Consider the following 20,215-nt stretch of genomic DNA (forward strand, 5'->3'; position numbering starts at 1 on the left):
TAGACTTGAACTTGAATGGTAAATAAGCATTTTATGTTTTAACTATAGTTAGTAGGCCATGTTGAGGTTCATGATGATGACATAAAGCTCACTAGAGAAAGTACATTGTTAATTCCACTAACTCATAAGTGAGCTAAATGGAAGTTTAAGATGCATAGACTATGAAGTTAGAGTCCGATGAGTTTAGACATGCAATAGTAATAGTTACACCTAATTAATCTATTTAAAGACTACTTTTTTAAATGAAAAAAAAAAAACTTTTGGCAACTTTTAGTTTATTGTTTCAAAAGTTAAAAAAAAACTCACAAAAAATTATTCTCTCACGTCTCAACCCAAGTCCAACCTCTAATTCCATCTCTCAAATTCTTCACTCTTCAAAATTGTAAGTATGAAGAATACACGGGTCAACACTAGTGGGGTCCAGTTATAACATGGTACAAAAGCTTCGAGTTTAAATTCCAATTAAATCATAGTTTGATCTTGAAGCCTTAACGTATATTTCATTATGCACTAACACATCTATTTGTCATGCACTAACTTTGCAAAGCATGTGGCTAAAAAAAACCTTAATTTCTCATTTAAACTTTTTTCTTAGAACTACAATGTTATGTTTTAGCAAATATAGTTCGACATTAGGATTTTAGGATTTATCAAAGAAAACTTAAGCTACAAGGCCATGTTTAACCCAAACAATCATATAGAGAGCATTTTAGAATTTATCGTAGTTATGTTCTTCATCCTCTAAGCCTTTTTCACTCTAAACACACAAACAACCTCTTAGCTCACGGATCACAAATGGCTAAGTCTCAGTCAGTGTTTCCAAACTACTCATAAGTCCAACCCCCTCGATCGTGCACATTCATTAAGACCTCTATTAAAATACTAAACCACACAAGTTTTCGTTTTACAACAACTATGCTCAATTTAACAGGACGTCCATATACCTTCAAAGCCATTGAACTAAAAAATGACCCATGAACACCAAAAAAAACACGCAAAATATGAGCATTCTTACGCTCTACTATTCGCCGTCTAAGATCAGAAACAGAATGGATCCAAGAATTTCCAATACAAATATTAACCAGGCAAATAACCTGAGAGATGACTTTGAACTATACCTTTTGAAAGTTCCCTACACATAAACTCAAAACAAGTATTGGAAAAAAAGAAAGAAAAAGGAACACTACTGCTTTAGTAATACAGAAAGGTGTAGAGTTATAGTTCAAGGTCTAATTGAAATGAATGGGATATCAGATATACTTTATAGAGAAAGAGATTCAAATGCACTTTGATATTTGCGCATAATGCATACAGAATATAAGAAAGAACCAACTAAGAGGAGCAGCATCCACCCTTCTGGTTAACGGGTTGTCCCTGTAGCTGCACTGTTGGTGGCCTCGCGTTGTTTGCAGGCTGACTTGCCATCCTGTGAACACAGGCAAGAAAATTGGTAATTAGGGAAATATCTGTCATCGACATTACAAGCATTTTTGCATACTAGCACAAAGATGGGGGAAGATATACCTATTTTTAATGTCAGCAGTCATGGCCATAAATGCCTGCTCTACATTGGTAGCATCTTTTGCACTTGTCTCCATAAATGGAATCCCGACCTCATCAGCAAAAGCCTACGGAAAAAATGTCAAAAGAAATTTCACTCAGCTTCTCATACCTCCGAGGCTTTCAGCACCAATTCTGTCAACAAATGAACAATGGCAGACTATATAACTTTTACCTTTGCTGATTCGTAGGACACTGCTCTATTAGGGAGGTCACACTTATTGCCAACTAGAAGCTTGTTTACATTTTCACTTGCATAACGGTCAATTTCATTTAACCATTGCTTGACATTTTCAAAACTCTCCTGGTCCGTGACATCATAAACAATCTTGAACCAGCAAGAGAAACAAACTCAGAGTTTTGTGACTAGAGAAAATTTGCTACACTGAAAGTTAAGAGTACATCAAGCTTACGATTATGCCATGTGCCCCACGGTAGTAGCTACTAGTGATGGTTCTAAAACGCTCCTGTCCTGCAGTATCCCACTGAATACTCCAATAATCAGATAAGAAAACTTACAGATCTGTTAGCTTTATCAATAAGAAAGCATATTCATAGAGAAAGAGAGTTTCTCACAATTTGAAGTTTAATGGTCTTTCCATCCTGTTCCACAGTGCGTATTTTCTAGAACATCAAAATCTTTAAGTGATCAGTGCACATGTACATCAGAAAAAATAGAACCGGGTTGAAGTTCTAGGATCACTAAGAAAAGCTTACAAAATCAACTCCAATGGTACTAATGTAACTATCCAGGTATGAGTCATCCTGTATATAAGATACAAAATCAACTAATTAGTTCAGTTTATTAATGATGAAAATTCAAGAAAAACCAACTTTCATAATTTTTGGCAAAATGGAAGATTAAGACAGCAACTTCTTCAGTATCACGACAGTGAATGAGAAATAAATATTAGATACTGAAAAAAATAGATCGCATGCCATGCCGCTGATACTACAAATGTGAAATTGTCAACAGTGATTCCTAACTCTCCATCCTCCGTTTGAAAAGAACTTTTGAAACATTCCAATTCAGACATACATTTCATTTGCTTCGGATTGCTTTGAAGGTACAGGTTTTAAATTGATAGATAACAAGCCAAACATCACGTGTCTACATTCAATAATTCCCAATGTAAGAATCTAGAGGTAGTGGAAAGTAGAATTTAGAGGAGATTAAGTGCATTATAATGAATGGAAAAAGTGGTAAAATAAGTTGAAATATTTTCTGCCTCACGTTGTCACTTCCCTGCTCCAATTCCATCGAGTTTAGAGAAAGAAAACAATGAAGGTTACTTATTTATTTTTCTATGAAAAGCAGTGAAGGTTATTTGCACAAAGACAACTTTATTGATCACCTTTGAGATCAATGAAAGTGAAAGAAAGCATATAACCTAAGAATTGTAAATGTAGAACTGAAAATGGAACAGTTATGAAACTTACAGCAAATCTCAACAGAAGACATGATTTCCCGACTCCAGAGTCTCCAATAAGCAAGAGTTTGAACAAATAGTCACTACCAGAGAAAACCAGATCGAAAGATTATTAAATAAAAGAAGAAAAAATCCTGAATGTTGAGGCCCATTTGATAAGCATCTGCATTTTTTGTTTTTTAAAATTTTAACTTGTAAACAGTATGTCTATCTATAGGTTTCTTTGTTTTGTTATTAATTTTATAAACATTTTTAAAACCTGAGTTTTAAAAACTAAATATAGTAGTGTTCAAAAACCAAATGCTCATCAAAGGAGGCCTAAGAAGTCAATTACTTCACACGAAGGGATGTTAGATCAACAACAGCAATAAAAAAAATACTCATAAACATCCACAGTCTGCAAAGTAAATTTATCCGGGCAACTATTTTGCACATTCTTAGACAGCCAATAAAATTAAAGAAATCAATATTCATACACACACAGTTGCAGAATTGCATGTGAGTATTTAAACAAAACATTGTACTGCCCTAATTTTATAAACCATCAACTTGAAGAACTAAATGTCAAAGCAAGCAGTGGTCCAAACTCGACAAACAACATTCATAATTAAAATTGTTAAGGCACTCAGTTGTAAAAAACAATAGGTCTGACAAAGTTAATCATATCATTGGGAAACCATAACTTTTTTAAAAAAATTCTTTTATTATTTCAAAATACAATGCCCAATGCCCTCGAATCCGAGAGAACAAAAAATCCATATCAATAGACACAACAATGAAAAAAAAAAGAAAAAAAGAATGCCCAATCCATGTAGGGGGAAAATTTTACATAGATCATCTCAATTCCAACAAATTTAGGGAGACAAACTGGTTGAAAAACCAACAAACCATTAAGTAATTTAAGAAAAACTACAAGGACCGCGAAATCGCCCCTTCTTCCTTCGCTACGAATCGAAGTACAATTCGTCTTAAACTGAACAAGGACTTTGAATTAGAATTGCCAATCAATCCAAAACCAATCAGATTCATCAACCTCAACAACAATTAAAATATATCTATACATGAGAATTACAGATCCAAATAATCCTTAAATTGGGTAATGGTTCATCACAACAATAACGACCAAACATCAATCGAACAAATGAAAAAGAAAAAATGAAACCAACAAAAAAAATTAAACAAGGAAAAGGAAAAAGAAGATTATCAGGAACGGGCATTGGTTGAAAACGATTCGATCAATAAAGCGACTTACTACTCAGGATTCATGATTGGTGGCGAAATGCTGATCTAGAATAGGGGAAGAGCTCAACCGGAGTTGAACCGGTCAAGGAAATTCAGACCGGCCGACGATCCACAGGGGAAGAACGAGAGAGAGAGAGGAAGGAGGAAGAGAGTAAAGAAGTGAAATAAAGAGAGAATGGGAAGATGAAATAAAAGATCGTAAAACTGAAGGAGGGAAATTTTATAAAATCACGTTTTTCACCACTCAATTTATTGAAATTGCATATTTGTTCTCGAATTTCGAATATTCGATAATAAATTATTAAATGCAAACTCCAAATTATGATTATGATATTAATTACAATAACCACGTCATCATTTATACAATATTATTGTTTTTTTTCTAGTTTGTTCGATTTTAATTTCACCCAGAAATATTTACAAATATAATAAACTATTCATTATCACTAATAATTTTTAATAACTACTCATAAATATTTGTAAATATTTTCACTAACTTTTTTATTTATAACTATTTTCCATTTTAGTTTATGTAATTGATTAATTATAATTTTCCTATTTTTATAAATCTTAAATTTAATCTCTAATAACAAATTCAAATTATTTTGAAAAATAAATAATTTAGTAAAAACAAAAAACATTATTCTTTTTCTTTTTCGTTCCAATTTAAATTTAAACTTCAAAATTTATGTTTTAACAGTAAGTTTAAAAATACATTAATATATATCTTTCAATTCTAAAAACAACAAAAACGACAAAAATGACAATTTAATATTTTCAAAAACGTGTTATTATTTACGATATTAAAACTTGACCGTCCAATGTATATACACTAAAATAGTAAATATCAAATTTGTAATTTTACCATATTTTGAAGTTTTATTTTTTAGTTTATTTTTGGTAATGGAAGATGAGTGGACAAATAGACTTTAAGAAAAGGCAAGTGAAGAGGCTCGTGGACGAGATATGAATCACATCTTGAAGTTTGAATAAACCCAATTTAATGTCTTTACTTCTACCTTTTCATTCATTTGTTTGTTATATGTAAATAACATTGTAGTTTTATCTGAAAATTTTGATTCATAATTAGTTTATCTCAATTATTATTTGATAAAATATATTTGGAAAATTTTGAAGATTTAGAATTTAAGAAAAGCCCTAAGCTATTTAGTAATTCATTGTTTTTTTTTAAATATAACAAAATTGTATATATTTTTTTGAAATTGTGATATCAATATTTTCAATAATTTTTTTTTTGTTAATTTACCATTATTTTCTTAATATTTTTTTATTTTTATTTTTATTTCTAGTAAACAACGTTGATTTTTCTCGCATCTATAGACGCAATCACCGCCCTGACCATACCACCGGCTTCCTTCTCCTCCCGCACTACGTCACCGGACAACTCTGCCATTGCCGGTTGCCTGCACGCCTCCGCAGGAACTTTCTTTATTTCTCCGTGGTCACCGTCACGGTGAAGACTAGGATTCTTTACGAGGTAAGAAGATTAAAAGACTATGTGTTCTCAAACCTACAAGAAGTTAGAATCCAGCTTGAAGATTGTTGTGTTTTGTTTGAATTTCTTGATTATTTGTGCTTTTTTTTATATAAAGAAATTGTTTGAATTTGTTTTCAGGTTAAAGAAATGAAAGACCAACCTGAGTTATTGATACTGTATGCAACTCAGACTGGCAATGCACAAGATGCTGCGGAGAGGCTAGGCCGAGAAGCTGAGCATCGAGGTTGTGTTGTGAGGCTTCTTTCAGTTGATGAATACGATGCTGTAAGTTTTTATTTTTCTATTATCCCATTTGTTTTGTCTCTTACAAGATATTAGAATCATGAAATCATAGCCAATTACATGTGCATTTGTTGTTCAAGTGTGGTAAGAAGGTATTATCTCCTCAAAGCTTTATTTGTTTACAAAAATTGAAATCATTTTCGTGTAATTTTGTGTATCATTATATCCTTCTTCATACAACTTTCTTTGTTATATATTTTCTCACATAGGCACCGTCACAAAATATAAGAACATTCAAAACAGAAATTGGAAGGAGCATTGGAATAAATAAGTTGAATAGGATTTTCAGAATAATTCTTGCTAGAATTAAGGACTCGAAGTCCTTTATTCTCAATATATTGAGTTCGAAATGAAAATTAAATGAAATTTGGGAATAATAAGTTTTTTTTTCTCTCCTGAAAATGCACTTAATTAGCCTCAGGAAGCCCAAAAGAGCCGAAGTCCCCCATCTTTTGGACAGCCAGTTAAAACACTTATCGGGAGTGAATGTTAAGGGATTGATGTCAAATTAGTTTCAACTTGTAGGGATACTTAGTTTTCTTCTAGATACCGTGTCTACTCTTTCTTCCACATTCTGGTTTAATTCCTTTAAGACATTAATCCCTCTTTCACTATACTAGGAATTGTCTTGTGTTTTGATATCAGCTCATGCATCAAATCGATTGTATACCTTTGTTCAAGGCAATACTTTGCCTGGTCTTGTAATTTTCTTTTTACCATCTTGATGTGTAAAAGTAATCTGCACTCATTTTTTTGTATTTAACATCTCAGAGTCATTTACCTCATGAAGATGGTATTATTTTTGTCGTCTCTACCACAGGCCAGGGTGAAACACCAGATTCCATGAGGGTTAGTAAGTTTTTATTTTTTGGGTACAGAAGACATTCTTTCTATTATTTTGTGATACCTTTTCTTTTCTGTCTTTTTTTTTTCTTCTTTTTTTCCTCTATCAGGTCTTTTGGAAGTTCCTTCTACAAAGAAGTTTAGATCAGTATTGGCTTAAAGGAGTACCTTATGCTGTATTTGGTCTAGGTGATTCCAGTTATCAAAAGTATAATGTAATATTTCTTTCGCTTTGCTTTGGAAGTACTTTCACATTTTTTCTACACTAGGAAGTTTATTTCACTCATGCATCTCAGACGTAGTAGGCAAGGAATTGATTATTAGAAGTTGATTGCATCATGAGTTTGAGGTATTACATGCTAAGGACCTGCTATTGTATGCTACAGTTTGTTGCAAAAAAGCTTGACAAAAGACTTTCTGATTTGGGAGCAGCAGCTATTCTCGGAAGAGGCTTAGGTGATGATCAACACCATTCTGGGTAGGCTTCCTTTAATACTAATCTAGTTGAATGATTCTTACTCCTTAGAAAAGCTATTTCTGTTTCTTTCTGTTTCATGATCGACCTTCCCTTTAAGAAAATCCAGTCACGATTCTCAAAGCAATTTTAAGTTCCATTTGAAATTGGTTTGATTTTTTGGTGACATCATTTACAACTATAATTACTTGAATGTCTTTTATGTCTTCCTAAGCTAGCGTTTTTCAAAGATAGGAGGTTAAGTGAACTGAAAGATCAATGCTCTATGACAGGTATGAAGCTGCTCTAGATCCTTGGATGTTATCATTGTGGAGCTCCTTGAATGATATTAATCCAATGTTTTTTTTGAAGGGCACTGATTTTGTGTTTTCTATTGACACAATAATTGATCAACCAAGCGTTCAAGTTGCATATTACAATGTGGGGAAGTTGGATTCACAATTAACCTCAGGTTTGCTAGTTTCTTGAATAGTCTCAATTGAGAATGGAATGGAATAACAGTCATTTTTCTCATGAAAAGCTTGATTTTTTACCAAAAGAAATAAATGCAATTCAATGGAATGACAAAGGATGAAGGTGTTTTTTCTACTGGTCCTCTAAATGGAGATTTCAAATGTTGGCTTTAGTGGAATTGAATCCAAAGTATAGAGACCAAAATGGTATTTTAACCTTTGTTTTGAGTCACTCAATTTATTGACCAATTGACATTACAGACATTCCTTGTGTCTCTCAGATTTGAAGTACATGGAGATAATTGAGAGAGCTCGCTTGATGTCCCCCGGAAAATTTTCTCATGGCAAGAAAAAACCTGATTGCTTTCTGAAAATGGTATTAAACCTTTAATTGAGCATAGTGTTTCACTTCAAATTCTGACATCACTCAATATACATAGATTTTGTTGTATATGGTCGTGATACAAGTGCGATTGGGGCCAATCATGGGATGGAAACTTTGATAGACCCCTTTCCCCCTGTTATGCGTTTCTTTGTCAATAGTATTTGTCTTCTCTTAAGCATTGTTTTATTTCTGATTGTCTTGCTTGGTTAGGGAGCTCAATTTCTTTTTTTGTTTGGCTTTTGTTTGTCGGCCGTCACTAAGTGATAGGAAAATGATAGAGGTTGTCTCTCTCATGACTTTGATTGGCGAGTTTGACCTTAGGCTTGGGAGGATGGATGCTCATGTTTGGTGTCTCAACTCGCTTGAAGGAAAGAATGCTAGATTGATTCTGATCATCAGGTGGTGTTTTTTTGCACGCATTGTCTCATTAGCAAGAAATGAGGCACAGGCAGTTCAAATGCTCCCATTTGACAGAAGAAGTACTAGAGATGACGTTCCTCAACAGATTAGATACTGACATTCAAGTGGAAGTGTTGTGCTTTGAACCCCAGGGCTGGGGGACCTTATAACAGACAAGCTCCCTGAGAACTAATTGACTAATAGACTCTTGTTGATAAGCTCTGAACTAATTGAATAACAAGAATTAACAGCATGTGAAACTAAAATACTATACCTAGATCGGTTACTTCACAAAGGGCTTAGGGGTGAATTGTTGAACTGATTCACTCAGAATAACTTGACATTAAAAGAATATGACTTGTACATTTTAAATACTTGCCGTATGATTCACTTGTTGTTGCAAAGAATGTTATATCTCATGTTTACTTTATCTCAGAAAATTTTATTTCTATATGAGAGTTGTTAGCAATATTTCCTTGTCATATTCCAAATTCTCAATTTGTTTTTCATGCAGATAAAAAATCAGCGTCTGAGTAAAGTAGGCTCTGGAAAGGATGTGCGCCACTTTGAATTTGAATTTGTTTCTTCGGTAAGTTGGTAATTTCCACATTTTTGTTACTCATTATTATTATCTTTTTTTTCTGTTTTCTTAATATGTCGCAATGACTGCATTTTGAACTAATTTTAGGTAATAGAATATGAAGTTGGTGATGTCCTTGAGGTTCTTCCTAGTCAGAGCTCTGCTGCAGTAAATGCTTTCATACAACGTTGCAATTTGGACCCTGAATCATTTATCACGGTAAGAGTTTGTTTTATCAGTTAGTAAATTCTTGATTAATCTTATTTCAAATCTTAGTAAATACTTCTCAAGGCTTCTTTCTTCATTGTGTGTGATGCACATGTGCCAAATATATTAATTAATTATATTTCATCACTCTCAGTTGAGTATGAACAAAATTGAAATTCTATGTTCTCTCGTGTTATTTTGAAAATAGTGCAACAAAGTTTACATAATTTTTTAGTCACCTTTTCTACACATCTCTTTTTTCTTGGTGTAAATTCACTCCACTTTTTAGTGATTATAATCATACATTTTTTATATCCCAAGGAAATAGCATTATGTAATCTCTCACAGCACTAATTGCTCCTTGTAACTTCATACCATAATTCACAATGAATTATGATTTAATGTTTCTCATAAAAAAATGCTCTTTTGTTGATTATTCCAGAATTTTCTTCCCTAGTCTTAGTAAGTCTTGAAGGATTTATTTATTTGTTCTTTTATTTCTAAAATAATAAGTTCAACAATTTTTAAAGTTCATCTTTTATATGAAGCTGTTGCTGTAATCTTCTCCGTACCAATTAACATTTTTTAATTTCAGGTTTCTCCTAGAAATAGGCGCAAGCAGGATCCCATTCTAGCTGCTGAAATGGGCCCTGTCAAATTGAAAACTTTCATTGAACTTACAATGGATATTGCGTCTGCTTCTCCTAGGCGCTATTTTTTTGAGGCAAGTCCTTTGAGCCTTTTGTTATTTTTCCTTCTCTCTTTTTTTTTTCATTGATGACTACTGTTGTAGTATTGTTTAACGGAGAAGAGAGTTAAAAGAACGATATTTTTGTTACTCGTGCATTATGCATTCAATACAATCCTGTTGTACACATGGGTTGTACATACCAAATATAGAGACAGGAGTTAACGGTAAAGAGACTAAATGTGGCCACCGATTTCAAGATTGATAAAGGAAATAATAATGTCCAAGATCTGCATTCAAGTTAATTATGTTATTTGCACTTGTGTGTGTGTTTTCTCCTTTTAATTCCTGTTTAAACTTAATCTTGCAGGTTATGAGTTACTATGCAACAGCTCCACATGAAAAGGAAAGACTTCAATATTTTGCCTCACCTGAAGGAAGAGACGATTTATATCAGTATAACCAAAAGGAACGAAGAAGCGTCCTTGAGGTAATTTCAAATATTTAAATAAACGCATGCTGCAATCATTGTTATAACTTAAAAGATTTGATAGGAAAATCAATTTGATAGTCATTTTTCTATTGCAGTCCCAAAATATTTGTGCTGCATTTTCTTTCCCTTTTTCTGTAGCTTAAAATACTCCAAATTGAGAGTTAGAAAGTGAAACTATCCCATTTGCATGTCTTTGTACTACAGGTATTAGAAGATTTCCCTTCTGTCAAAATGCCATTTGATTGGTTGGTGCAGTTGGTTCCTCCATTGAAAACAAGATCATTCTCCATATCTTCTTCTGCTTTAGCTCACCCAAATCAGGTGCACTTAACTGTAAATGTGGTATCTTGGACGACACCGTATAAACGGAAACGATCGGGCCTCTGCTCAAGTTGGCTTGCTGGACTTGATCCTGAACAATGTACGTGGAATAGAACTTCACATCCATTATTGTAGCACTAAATTTGATTTACTTGATATATTTTGATGTGTTTAATACAGCCGTTCATGTTCCGGTGTGGTTCCACAAGGGTTCGCTTCCCGCTCCATCCCCATCTCTTCCCTTGATTCTTGTTGGACCTGGAACAGGTTGTGCACCCTTTAGAGGATTTGTAGAGGAAAGGTCCATAGAGAATACCTCTATGGCAACTGCTCCAGTTTTGTTCTTCTTTGGTTGTCGAAATGAGGATAATGACTTCCTATACCGAGATTTCTGGTTATCACATTCGAAAAATCACGGAGTACTATCAGAGGAAAAGGGTGGGGGCTTTTACGTTGCATTTTCCAGAGATCAACAGCGGAAAGTTTACGTGCAACACAAGATGCTAGAACAGAGTGAAAAGATATGGAACTTACTTAGGGAGGGTGCTGCTGTATATGTTGCAGGCTCATCGACAAAAATGCCCGCAGATGTATGGTCAACGTTTGAGGAAATTGTATCGAAAGAAACTCAGCTTCCACGGGAATCCGCTGTAAGATGGCTAAGGGCATTGGAGAAGGCAGGTAAATACCACGTCGAAGCCTGGTCTTGACCTCACTTGTCTAATTGTTTGATAGCTGATAGATAATTCAACTTGGAAGAGAAGGAAAGAAACTTGACAAGAAAAGGGGTAATCAGATACCCATTCTTCAATTTGGGTTAAACGACTTAGACTCTTATGTTGTATATTTAGTAAAAAGAGAAAAAAAAAAGAATAATTAGTGCACTTTTTAGGTTATTGGTTTATTATTTGCATAATAGACTATCCTTTTATTGAAAGAAAAAGGAAATGTTTGTGAACAATTTTTAGGTTGATTCATCCCAATTCACATATATTGGATAATGTTATCAAGAAAAAATGATTTTTGCAAGTTGTGTAGTGCTTTAGTTTTCTTTAGGAGATCTTTATGCTCTCTTTTTCATGATAATAGAAGGTCTAATGAAAGCTAATATCAAACTCATTGAAAAAAACTACACCAAACTTATGAAAAATATGGTAAAACATTTGCTCAAACAGGAAAAAGTTACAACCTTGAGTTTTGGACCAATTAATTGAGTTGAGAAATATCCATTTGATATGTACTTGATTTGGCTTCGGGAAGAACTCTAACATCGATAAAATTATACATATTCATAGGCGACAATAAGAGAAATGTGATTCTAAATAGTTTTGTTTAAGAACTTTAAAAAGTAAATTATCTTCAAATGAAACTTTATTATATGCTTACCACTATTAGAATGTAATTCTAAATAGTTTTGTTTATGCTCTTTATATTATATATATATAAAAACTAAAATTATACTAATTTCAAAAGTTAATTAAGTGGCAAAACTATTTCTCAACCCTCTCTATACCTAAGTTCAAACCCACTCCTCGCCTGGTTAGTGTGGAACTATAGACTTTCTCTATTAATGTATGAGAGGAACCCACTCCTCGCCTGGTTAGTGTGGAACTATAGACTTTCTCTATTAATGTATGAGAGGCCTACAAACTTTCTTTAGATTTGTAGTTTCATTCTTCTTAACCAGTGACACAATTTTCTTAACATTTAGAATTAGCAAAATCTAGCAACAAGAACTAGAAGCATGTAAATAATTTGATTAAATATGTGTTTATCGAACAATTTGTATTTATCTTTCTTTCTCTCTAAAGAAAAATAGTTTTGGATTATGTGATGCAAACAATATCAATATTGAAAACAATACTTTTATGTGTTCAATATAACTAGATTTTAAATTTTGAAATTTAAAATACAGAAGTTAAAATATCATTTTCATCTTTACACTTTTTACAAAAGTAATTTTCATTTTAAATCAATTTTAATTTATTTATTTTTAGAAAAGCTCAAATTTACAAACAAATAGCCTAATTCACACTTAAAAGAAACACAATTTGATTATTTGAATCGAGAGAAGTATAGGAACAAAATATCTCAAATTAAGATAAGAAAAAAAGAAAAGAAATTGTGGCTGCTGGGATTCGAGCCCAGGTCTCCACGGCCACAACGTGGAATTCTCACCACTAAACTACAGCCACATTCTTATTTGAGAAACATTGTTTTAATTATATCATTATTGCAAAGATGAACTACGTACTAAGTAAACAATCGCAAATATAAATTAGTTGGATCATTGTTATTTTATTACAAACACCTTAGTCATAAATTTTGAAGCCTTTGTCTTAGGACGTGAAATCCTTTTTAATTTTTATGAAGATCACTACCACTAACGAAAGGACCATATAGAGAACCTAACTTTTTGCAAGTCTTAGTTTTCAAGTAGGTTAATCAAACTAACCATAGTACGAGTTTGATGAGATTGGATTGACGGAAAGAAAATGTTTTTTCAACAAAATTGTTTTTGTTTAAATTTTTTTAATGAAACTTAAAACAATGAAAGTATTTAAAAACTACTTTTGTGGTTGATAAAACACTTCAGATTTCATTTTTTAAAAATTGATTCAAATGGATCATGCATTTAAGTCACCACAATCAAACTTGCCGCTCGACAAACTAAAATTGAAATATGTGTACAACTTGTTTGACATTAAACCAATCTAATCTAAGTGTTGTCCAAAAAACTTACAAATCTTTTATCATTAATGTAACCATTATTTTGACCGTTAGAACAATACAATTTCGTGAAGAGGAATCAACAAGGTTAAAAACAACAACTAGAAACAACTTTGATCATTAAAGGTATGTTTGGTAGTGATCTTGTAACATTAAAAAATATTTCAAAACATGATTTTAATAATTCAAACTCAATGTTGATATATAAAATTAACATTTAACATTATTAAAAGTACTAAAATCAATTTTGATTAAACAAAAGTATGTTTTATAGTGATTTGATTTTGAATATCACAAAACATATTTTTAACAATTACTCAAAAAAAAAAAAAATGCTAAGAGCAAACAAGGTCACAATTTTCACATAATAAGGAAGAAGAAATGTTAGATAAGTTGACAATATATATCAATATCAATAGAAAATACAACAATTTAATTAAAACAAATCATATATGAATCTAACCATCAACATAACCCAAATCTGATCAGATCACATTGATATATGAAAAAGCAATTCTTCAAAAGGCAAATTATACACTAACCACAAGCAGAAGTATACAAGTGATGTTGATTACCGTCTAAAAGCATTGGCTTCAATCTGAGATTTACCCTGTGAATAATATGTCCTACGGCGAATACTCTCCTCGATCGTTGAGCTTCCTCCCTTCTCAGCACTGTACATGCGTTTCTGAGCCATGTCCAAGAAATTTCGACTCGAGGGCACTGCATTTTGTTTGGCTTCCAGTGCATCATCCTCATCTGCCTTCTTCAAACGCTTGAATCGTTGCTCTTCATGTAACTCGGCATCTTGCTGCATTTCACGCAGTCTAGCAGCACGCTCTTCTTCTGAAAGCTTTGTGGTAGGCCTGCGATGCCTGTGGCGTGACTCGTTAGGAGTTTCAGAAGCATTGGATTCATAATATCTCAGTTCCCCCACTCTTCTGCTGTCCCTATCATTGGTAGCATAAGAATCTCTATCTCTCTTTGATCTGTCATGATATCTATCTGCTGCAGAATCATGAGGATTGCTTTTGAATGTCTTTCGATCTGACTGATCATAGCTTGTTCGTGCAGCATATTTTGAGCCTCTATCACGGTCCCTCTCGTTCTTAGTTTCTGCTTTGCTTCTTCTATCTTCTGAATGAGAATGGCCATCATGTCTTGAACTCTTGTCATGATCATGTTTCCTTCTCTGCCTTTCAGGGCTGACATCTTCAGAATCATAATCTCTTTCTGGAGAAGAATCTTTATGGCGCTTAGACTTACTATGGCGGTGCTTCTTCCGTTCTCTCTTGTCATCAGGATTTTTATCCTTGTGTTTTTCCACTTCGACCTATGATTATATATATGAAGAAATAATTAAAAAACAAACCCTCAAAATCTATTTTTCAAATCAAACAAGAGAGCTTTCAACATGATACGATAGTGAATTAAATTGAGATTCAATCACAACTCAACAAGAACATTCTTTAACATGGCAGTTCGTCATTTGTCCTTTTGCCACAAGTGACTAGCCATGAAGATATGTAGAAAGAAACTTTCTGATCAAAGATTCATCTTTAGCTCCTATCAAAAGGGTGAGAGAAATGAAGAGAAATCCATCACATCAACTCAAAAGGAAAAACTTAGAACTTAGATAGGCCACCGGATTTCTCAACCACAAAGTAAAGTGTCCATGAACAAACTAACAGTTGAAGTTCAGAAAATCTCTCTACAAAATAATGAAAGGAAGAAAGATGTTTCCACAAAATTTCCACAGCCCATGTTGTAACAATAAGGAGATTAAAAAACACTTACAGTTTTGCGAATCATAGCCATCTGAATAGGATTGTTTTTAACACGAGCAAGAGCTTGTTGCTCACGCTGTCGAATGATGAGCAAAGGATCAGAATGGAGTTTCCTCCATGTATCATTGGCAGAATGAGGCTTATCCTCAAACAGAGCTCCAGGGACAGCGGCTTCCTGCATAAACAACACAAGAATCCAACAAACATCATAATTGAGCATACAAAGTGATAGCCAAAGCACACAAATCAACGAAAAAACGAAACAGTACCTTGGAACTAGATGGTTCAGTGGCAGCTGCGGCGGTAGATGAACTAGGTAGGGTTTCAAGGCTTTTAAATCCATCGGAACTGCTAGCTTTCCCAACTGCCAAACCCGATTCATAAAGAAAATCCAATCTCTCCTGCTTCCTGCATATTGGTCAAATCAATCGAACTAATTAAACCCTAGCCATCGCCTTGGCACAAACCCTAATCTACGAACGGTTTCAATCCCCATAGAAATCGAATCAGATTTTGAAATTCACAGAACACAAATAAAATAAAAAGACGGAAGATGAAACATACGGAACGAGGCCGGCTTGTTCTTGAAGAAGACGAAACTCCTGGCGTTCTTTCTCCTCGAGGATCTGTTTGCGGAGCTCGTCCAACTTCTTCTGTTCGGCCTCATGCTTTTGCTCCGCCTTCCATACGTTCTCTATGTTCCGGAGACTGCCAGTATGCCATCCTTTCTTGTTCAAGAACTTCAACGCCATGTCTGTAACAGAGCTTCAGATTAGGGATCGGATGATGGATTTTCAGCAACCGGCGGTGTGGTTTTGTGTTGAAGAATCCGATTTTCAAATCTAAAAACAAAATTATGAAAACAATTATTTTTCTTTCTTAAACTATGGTTTAAAATTAAAATGTGATTAATATTATATTTATAAATTAGGTTTTTTAAAAAAAATATATAACTTGCCATCAAAATATTTACACAAATATTTAAAAAATGACCAAACTATATGCCCACAATCTAAAATACCTAAATCTAAAAATATGATCGATTTATTTTACATGTTACATTTATGAAAATTAACTTTTATAAATTTAAAAATAAATATTTTTAAAATTTAAAAAAATGACAAACTATTTACAATGCCTTAACAAAACCATCGAAAGATTTATTACATGTCAAAATATTTTACCAAATATTCTATTTTTGATAAATTTTTAATTTTTTTAAACTAATGTTATTAATGATCCAATACTAATTAATGTAACAATGTTAATAATTCAAATATGAACATCTTTTAGGTTTAAAAATGGTATATTTATCGCCTTTTGTGTTTGGAGTTGTTCATTTTTCTAAATGCTCAAGATTTGGATGCGCACTCGCTAGCTAGGTTGGCTATGTTTGGCGTTTTGCTTGCTTTTTGGATAGCAGTAGGCCTTCCTCGTTGTCGAGAGACTAGAGCGTAGGTGTTTGATAGTAGTAGGCCTTTCTCATCGTCTCGAGACTACTGGAGCACAGGTGTTTGAGGGATATCTCCACTATTCTTGATGAAGGGTTGTAGTCTATTGTTGCGGTTGCAATCTTATTCCAAATTTTTTTGTATATTTATTATTTCGTGGTATTGTCTAATTTTAAACAAAATATTTACTCTTCTTAAAACAAAAATTGTTTTCTAATAATTTTTTTATAGAGTGTAAATAATTTTTTTTCTATTTTTGAAAATATCCAAACAAAACAAATTACCCAAACATGATATACCCATTTTATCTTTAATTAATATATGTTTTCATTTTAAATTTTAAAATTCAAAATTTGGATACCTTATAAACATAAAATCATTGTTTTAAGTACTTTGTTTATTTAATTGAAATCACATCATTTAAAACTTTAATTCAAAGGGCAAACCAAACCTATTTTAAACAACTCTATCAACTTTAATAATAACTTTTTTCTATTAACACTCTATTATTTAAATAAAAACACTTTACCATTAAAACTCGAGAAAAAGTAGTTACAAATTGAATTGTGGTGTACTATAGTAGTACTATCAAAATTCAAGAGAGATGAACGTGAGTCTTCTTATTTTGTTAGGAAGAGATCAACAAAACTCGTTGATATCTATTAACCCAATAATTAATAAGTCAAGATAATGATAACATTACTAAAAGTGAATTATCTAGTTAATGATATGATTTTCATACTTATTGTCAAATGTAACTTGAAAACTAATGAGCCGTTTCGCTAATGTTTGTTACATCAAACATGAATAACTAATAAAATGAACGATACTGTTACTAGAATGCTATATTTTCTTATGCATAAACTCAAAACAAAAACAACATGTTCGATATATTTTAATTTACTACCTATCTACATGTGTTTTCTTGATTAATATGATATATAGTAGAGCATTAAAAAAAACAACAATTTAAAGAAATGAACTTTAGTCCATGGAGGAGGGATGAAACATGATACCAGTATATCACAATAGATAGTCAATAAATGACTTTGTTGTATATACTAATATAAAAATATAATGAATGAACTTTATGGGCTCAAAAATCGTTGAGCTTATAATAAAGTTAATTTAAACTCTAATCGAACCGATCATATAAAAATGGTATCATGAAGTCTTGAAGCGTCGGAAAAAGGTCCATCGAAAGTAGGAAGAGCCTCCGTTTGGGTACTCTCAAATTCTCCTTCGAGTGTCAGGCTCCTTATTATGCCCGTTGTTGTTGCTCCTCTCATCTCCACATCTACTTATGTCCACACAGAGTAAACACAAAAAAAAAAAAAAAAAACTCAAACAGATCAAAACAATCATAGAGAACATTGTGTACATCAAATTAACTAAGAATTCATTTATCTAAATAAAATATTTATGAAAGACTATGTTTTTAGTTCTCAAGATCCGTTGAATATGTGCTTTTGAAAATTGAATATTTTTAGTCTTCAAGTTTATAACAATAGATCCATTAGTTCATCGAATTTTCAAAATGTACATTTTAGTTTATAAGTTTTAGAAAATAGGATTATAAGATCCTAAAATATTGGATGTTTGATTTTTTTCAAATGATTATATGATATTTAAATTTTTTAAAATGTTTTTTTATTCAATGGAAAATGAAAAATAGTATTGTCAATCCAATAATCCTTTTCATTGTTTTGTTATAAACATATAGATAGTTAATTTGCTATCTCATATATTCCTTAATACATTTTCCATTTTTCTTCTTCTAAATTTACATTCAACTTTAAGCTAATCTTCAAAAGGAAAAAAAAAAACACTTTTATTAATTTTCTAAAAAAATAAAAAACTTAAAATTTGAAAAGGTTTACAACAATAAGTAAATAACCAAACAAATAAATTTCTATTATAATCTTACCCACCTTTTGTAAAAAATCAATTTTTCAAGAAAAAAAGAAAAAGAAAAAAACATTAAACACTAATTTTGAAATTAACTAGATATAACCTCTAACATTTAAACATAAAATTAAAATTTTACCTGTTTAATTTATAAATATAACAAAAAGAATTAAATAATTTTACAATTTAATACAATTATGTCTCAGGTAAATTTTGAAAAGAAAATTTACATAAATCGAAGAAAATTGAAAGTAAATAAAAAGTATTTATATTTTATAGAAAAAAAGAGATATTTTGGAATTTTGTTTGATTAAAATTTTGCTACCCTAAATAGTTTCAGTAAAATTTTTAAATTCTACCACAATTCAAAATTTTTTTGCTATTTTAAAAAATATCATTTTATTTATTTATAAAACTCAAATTTATTTATAAAAAGAGATTTTTAAGAAATTTAAAAAGTTTGGTAAATATTTTGTATTTTTGACCAAAACCTGAAAATTTGAGAGGATACACTTGTTAGCAAAATAACAGGTATGTAACAATTTTTAAAGATTATAAATATAGCAAAATTTACTAAATTCTATAAATAATATCATAGAGCAGGTTGTAATATTGGTCTATAACTTATAGACGATAGTTTTGCTATTTTTTTCAAATGTTGTTATATTCTCAATTATTATTCGTACAATAGTCATAAATGATAATTACCAAATTCGAAAATTGGATGGTGTTATATTTTAATATATTTTGGTTAATTTGGTAGAGTTAGGAATATATTACACATTTATTTACTTAATTTTCAAGTCGGTATATATTTCTGTGTTATGAGAAGTGAAAGTGATGAATTAATTTGTTTGGATTAGGGAATTAAGTTTGAGTTAAAAAATGAGGGAATTTCCATTCAATTTTCATGAAAATCAATCATCAATGGCGGGAACGCAAGCTTCCAAGAAGCAAAATCATTACCATTACCATCTTCACTTTCACTTTCACTTACCTGGATTGGAGAAGAACCACAGAACAATGGCGCAGATTAGCAAAACGAACGGAATCACATGAACAGCAGTTTCAGCAAACTTCACTCGCGCTTTCTCTCGCTTCACCATTTCCGACACCGGATCGTTCGTTGGAAGTTCATTATTCCCATGATCAAACGACGACGATAGTCGCAGTGACTGCCCTGGCTTCGAGGACGGGGCCGAATGCGAGTAGTATTCGTCGGAGAATCGGTTCCAGCTCACTGATCGGTACATTCTCTTTTTCCTTTTCTGTAAAATTCTCTTTCTCGATGAGGAGATCTGAAGAACATGGAAGAGGCTGAGGAGTGATACTGTTTGTGTGTTGGTGCGTGAGATGTGGTGGTAACTGCAGGGAGAAAATTTTGCCGAAGCAAGAAGAATCGGCTTTTGATTTGCAACTAATCTGTTTGATATGTGGCCGGGAAATGAAGAACGTGCACTTCA

The 20,215-nt window shown here is 32.2% G+C and overlaps 4 protein-coding genes and 1 non-coding gene across 9 annotated transcripts; 1 reads left to right on the top strand and 4 right to left on the bottom strand.

Moving 5' to 3' along the window:
- Positions 1-989: 989 nt before the first annotated feature.
- Positions 990-4,419, bottom strand: LOC101204238 (ras-related protein RABD2a). The gene is made up of 8 exons (XM_004146851.3): positions 4,243-4,419; positions 3,001-3,073; positions 2,278-2,325; positions 2,137-2,184; positions 1,974-2,045; positions 1,736-1,888; positions 1,525-1,628; positions 990-1,426 (listed from the first exon to the last, which is right to left on the bottom strand). The coding sequence occupies exons 1-8, from the start codon at positions 4,254-4,256 to the stop codon at positions 1,333-1,335; spliced, it is 606 nt and encodes a 201-aa protein (XP_004146899.1). The 5' UTR covers positions 4,257-4,419; the 3' UTR covers positions 990-1,332.
- Positions 4,420-5,475: 1,056 nt separating this feature from the next.
- LOC101203993 (NADPH-dependent diflavin oxidoreductase 1) lies at positions 5,476-11,905 on the top strand. 5 transcript variants are annotated; one of them, XM_011654797.2, is made up of 13 exons: positions 5,476-5,730; positions 5,869-6,015; positions 6,805-6,882; positions 6,987-7,091; positions 7,263-7,354; positions 7,624-7,802; positions 8,085-8,179; positions 9,102-9,176; positions 9,276-9,386; positions 9,970-10,098; positions 10,433-10,552; positions 10,760-10,976; positions 11,057-11,905. In XM_011654797.2, exons 2-13 carry the CDS (start codon positions 5,878-5,880, stop codon positions 11,584-11,586), a joined length of 1,869 nt encoding a protein of 622 aa, XP_011653099.1. In that variant the 5' UTR covers positions 5,476-5,730; positions 5,869-5,877; the 3' UTR covers positions 11,587-11,905. The 5 variants fall into 5 exon arrangements, with proteins under 5 accessions (XP_011653099.1, XP_031740744.1, XP_031740745.1 ...); XM_031884885.1 differs by lacking the exons at positions 5,476-5,730; positions 5,869-6,015; positions 6,805-6,882; positions 6,987-7,091; positions 7,263-7,354 and adding exons at positions 7,560-7,623; positions 7,891-8,010 and having other exon boundaries at positions 7,703-7,802; XM_031884886.1 differs by lacking the exons at positions 5,476-5,730; positions 5,869-6,015; positions 6,805-6,882; positions 6,987-7,091; positions 7,263-7,354 and adding exons at positions 7,560-7,623; positions 7,921-8,010 and having other exon boundaries at positions 7,703-7,802.
- A 1,094-nt stretch (positions 11,906-12,999) lies between these two features.
- Positions 13,000-13,071, bottom strand: TRNAH-GUG. The gene has a single exon. It is a non-coding gene; the product is annotated as a tRNA-His (tRNA).
- Positions 13,072-13,942: 871 nt separating this feature from the next.
- Positions 13,943-16,277, bottom strand: LOC101203748 (pre-mRNA-splicing factor CWC25 homolog). The gene is made up of 4 exons (XM_004146849.3): positions 15,958-16,277; positions 15,663-15,801; positions 15,404-15,568; positions 13,943-14,939 (listed from the first exon to the last, which is right to left on the bottom strand). The coding sequence occupies exons 1-4, from the start codon at positions 16,143-16,145 to the stop codon at positions 14,178-14,180; spliced, it is 1,254 nt and encodes a 417-aa protein (XP_004146897.1). The 5' UTR covers positions 16,146-16,277; the 3' UTR covers positions 13,943-14,177.
- A 1,546-nt stretch (positions 16,278-17,823) lies between these two features.
- Positions 17,824-20,005, bottom strand: LOC105435175. The gene is made up of 2 exons (XM_011654798.2): positions 19,750-20,005; positions 17,824-18,141 (listed from the first exon to the last, which is right to left on the bottom strand). Exons 1-2 carry the CDS (start codon positions 20,003-20,005, stop codon positions 17,993-17,995), a joined length of 405 nt encoding a protein of 134 aa, XP_011653100.1. The 3' UTR covers positions 17,824-17,992.
- Between the last annotated feature and the right edge of the window lie 210 nt (positions 20,006-20,215).

Source organism: Cucumis sativus, chromosome 4 (genome assembly GCF_000004075.3).
Source record: "Cucumis sativus cultivar 9930 chromosome 4, Cucumber_9930_V3, whole genome shotgun sequence".
NCBI lineage: Eukaryota > Viridiplantae > Streptophyta > Magnoliopsida > Cucurbitales > Cucurbitaceae > Cucumis > Cucumis sativus.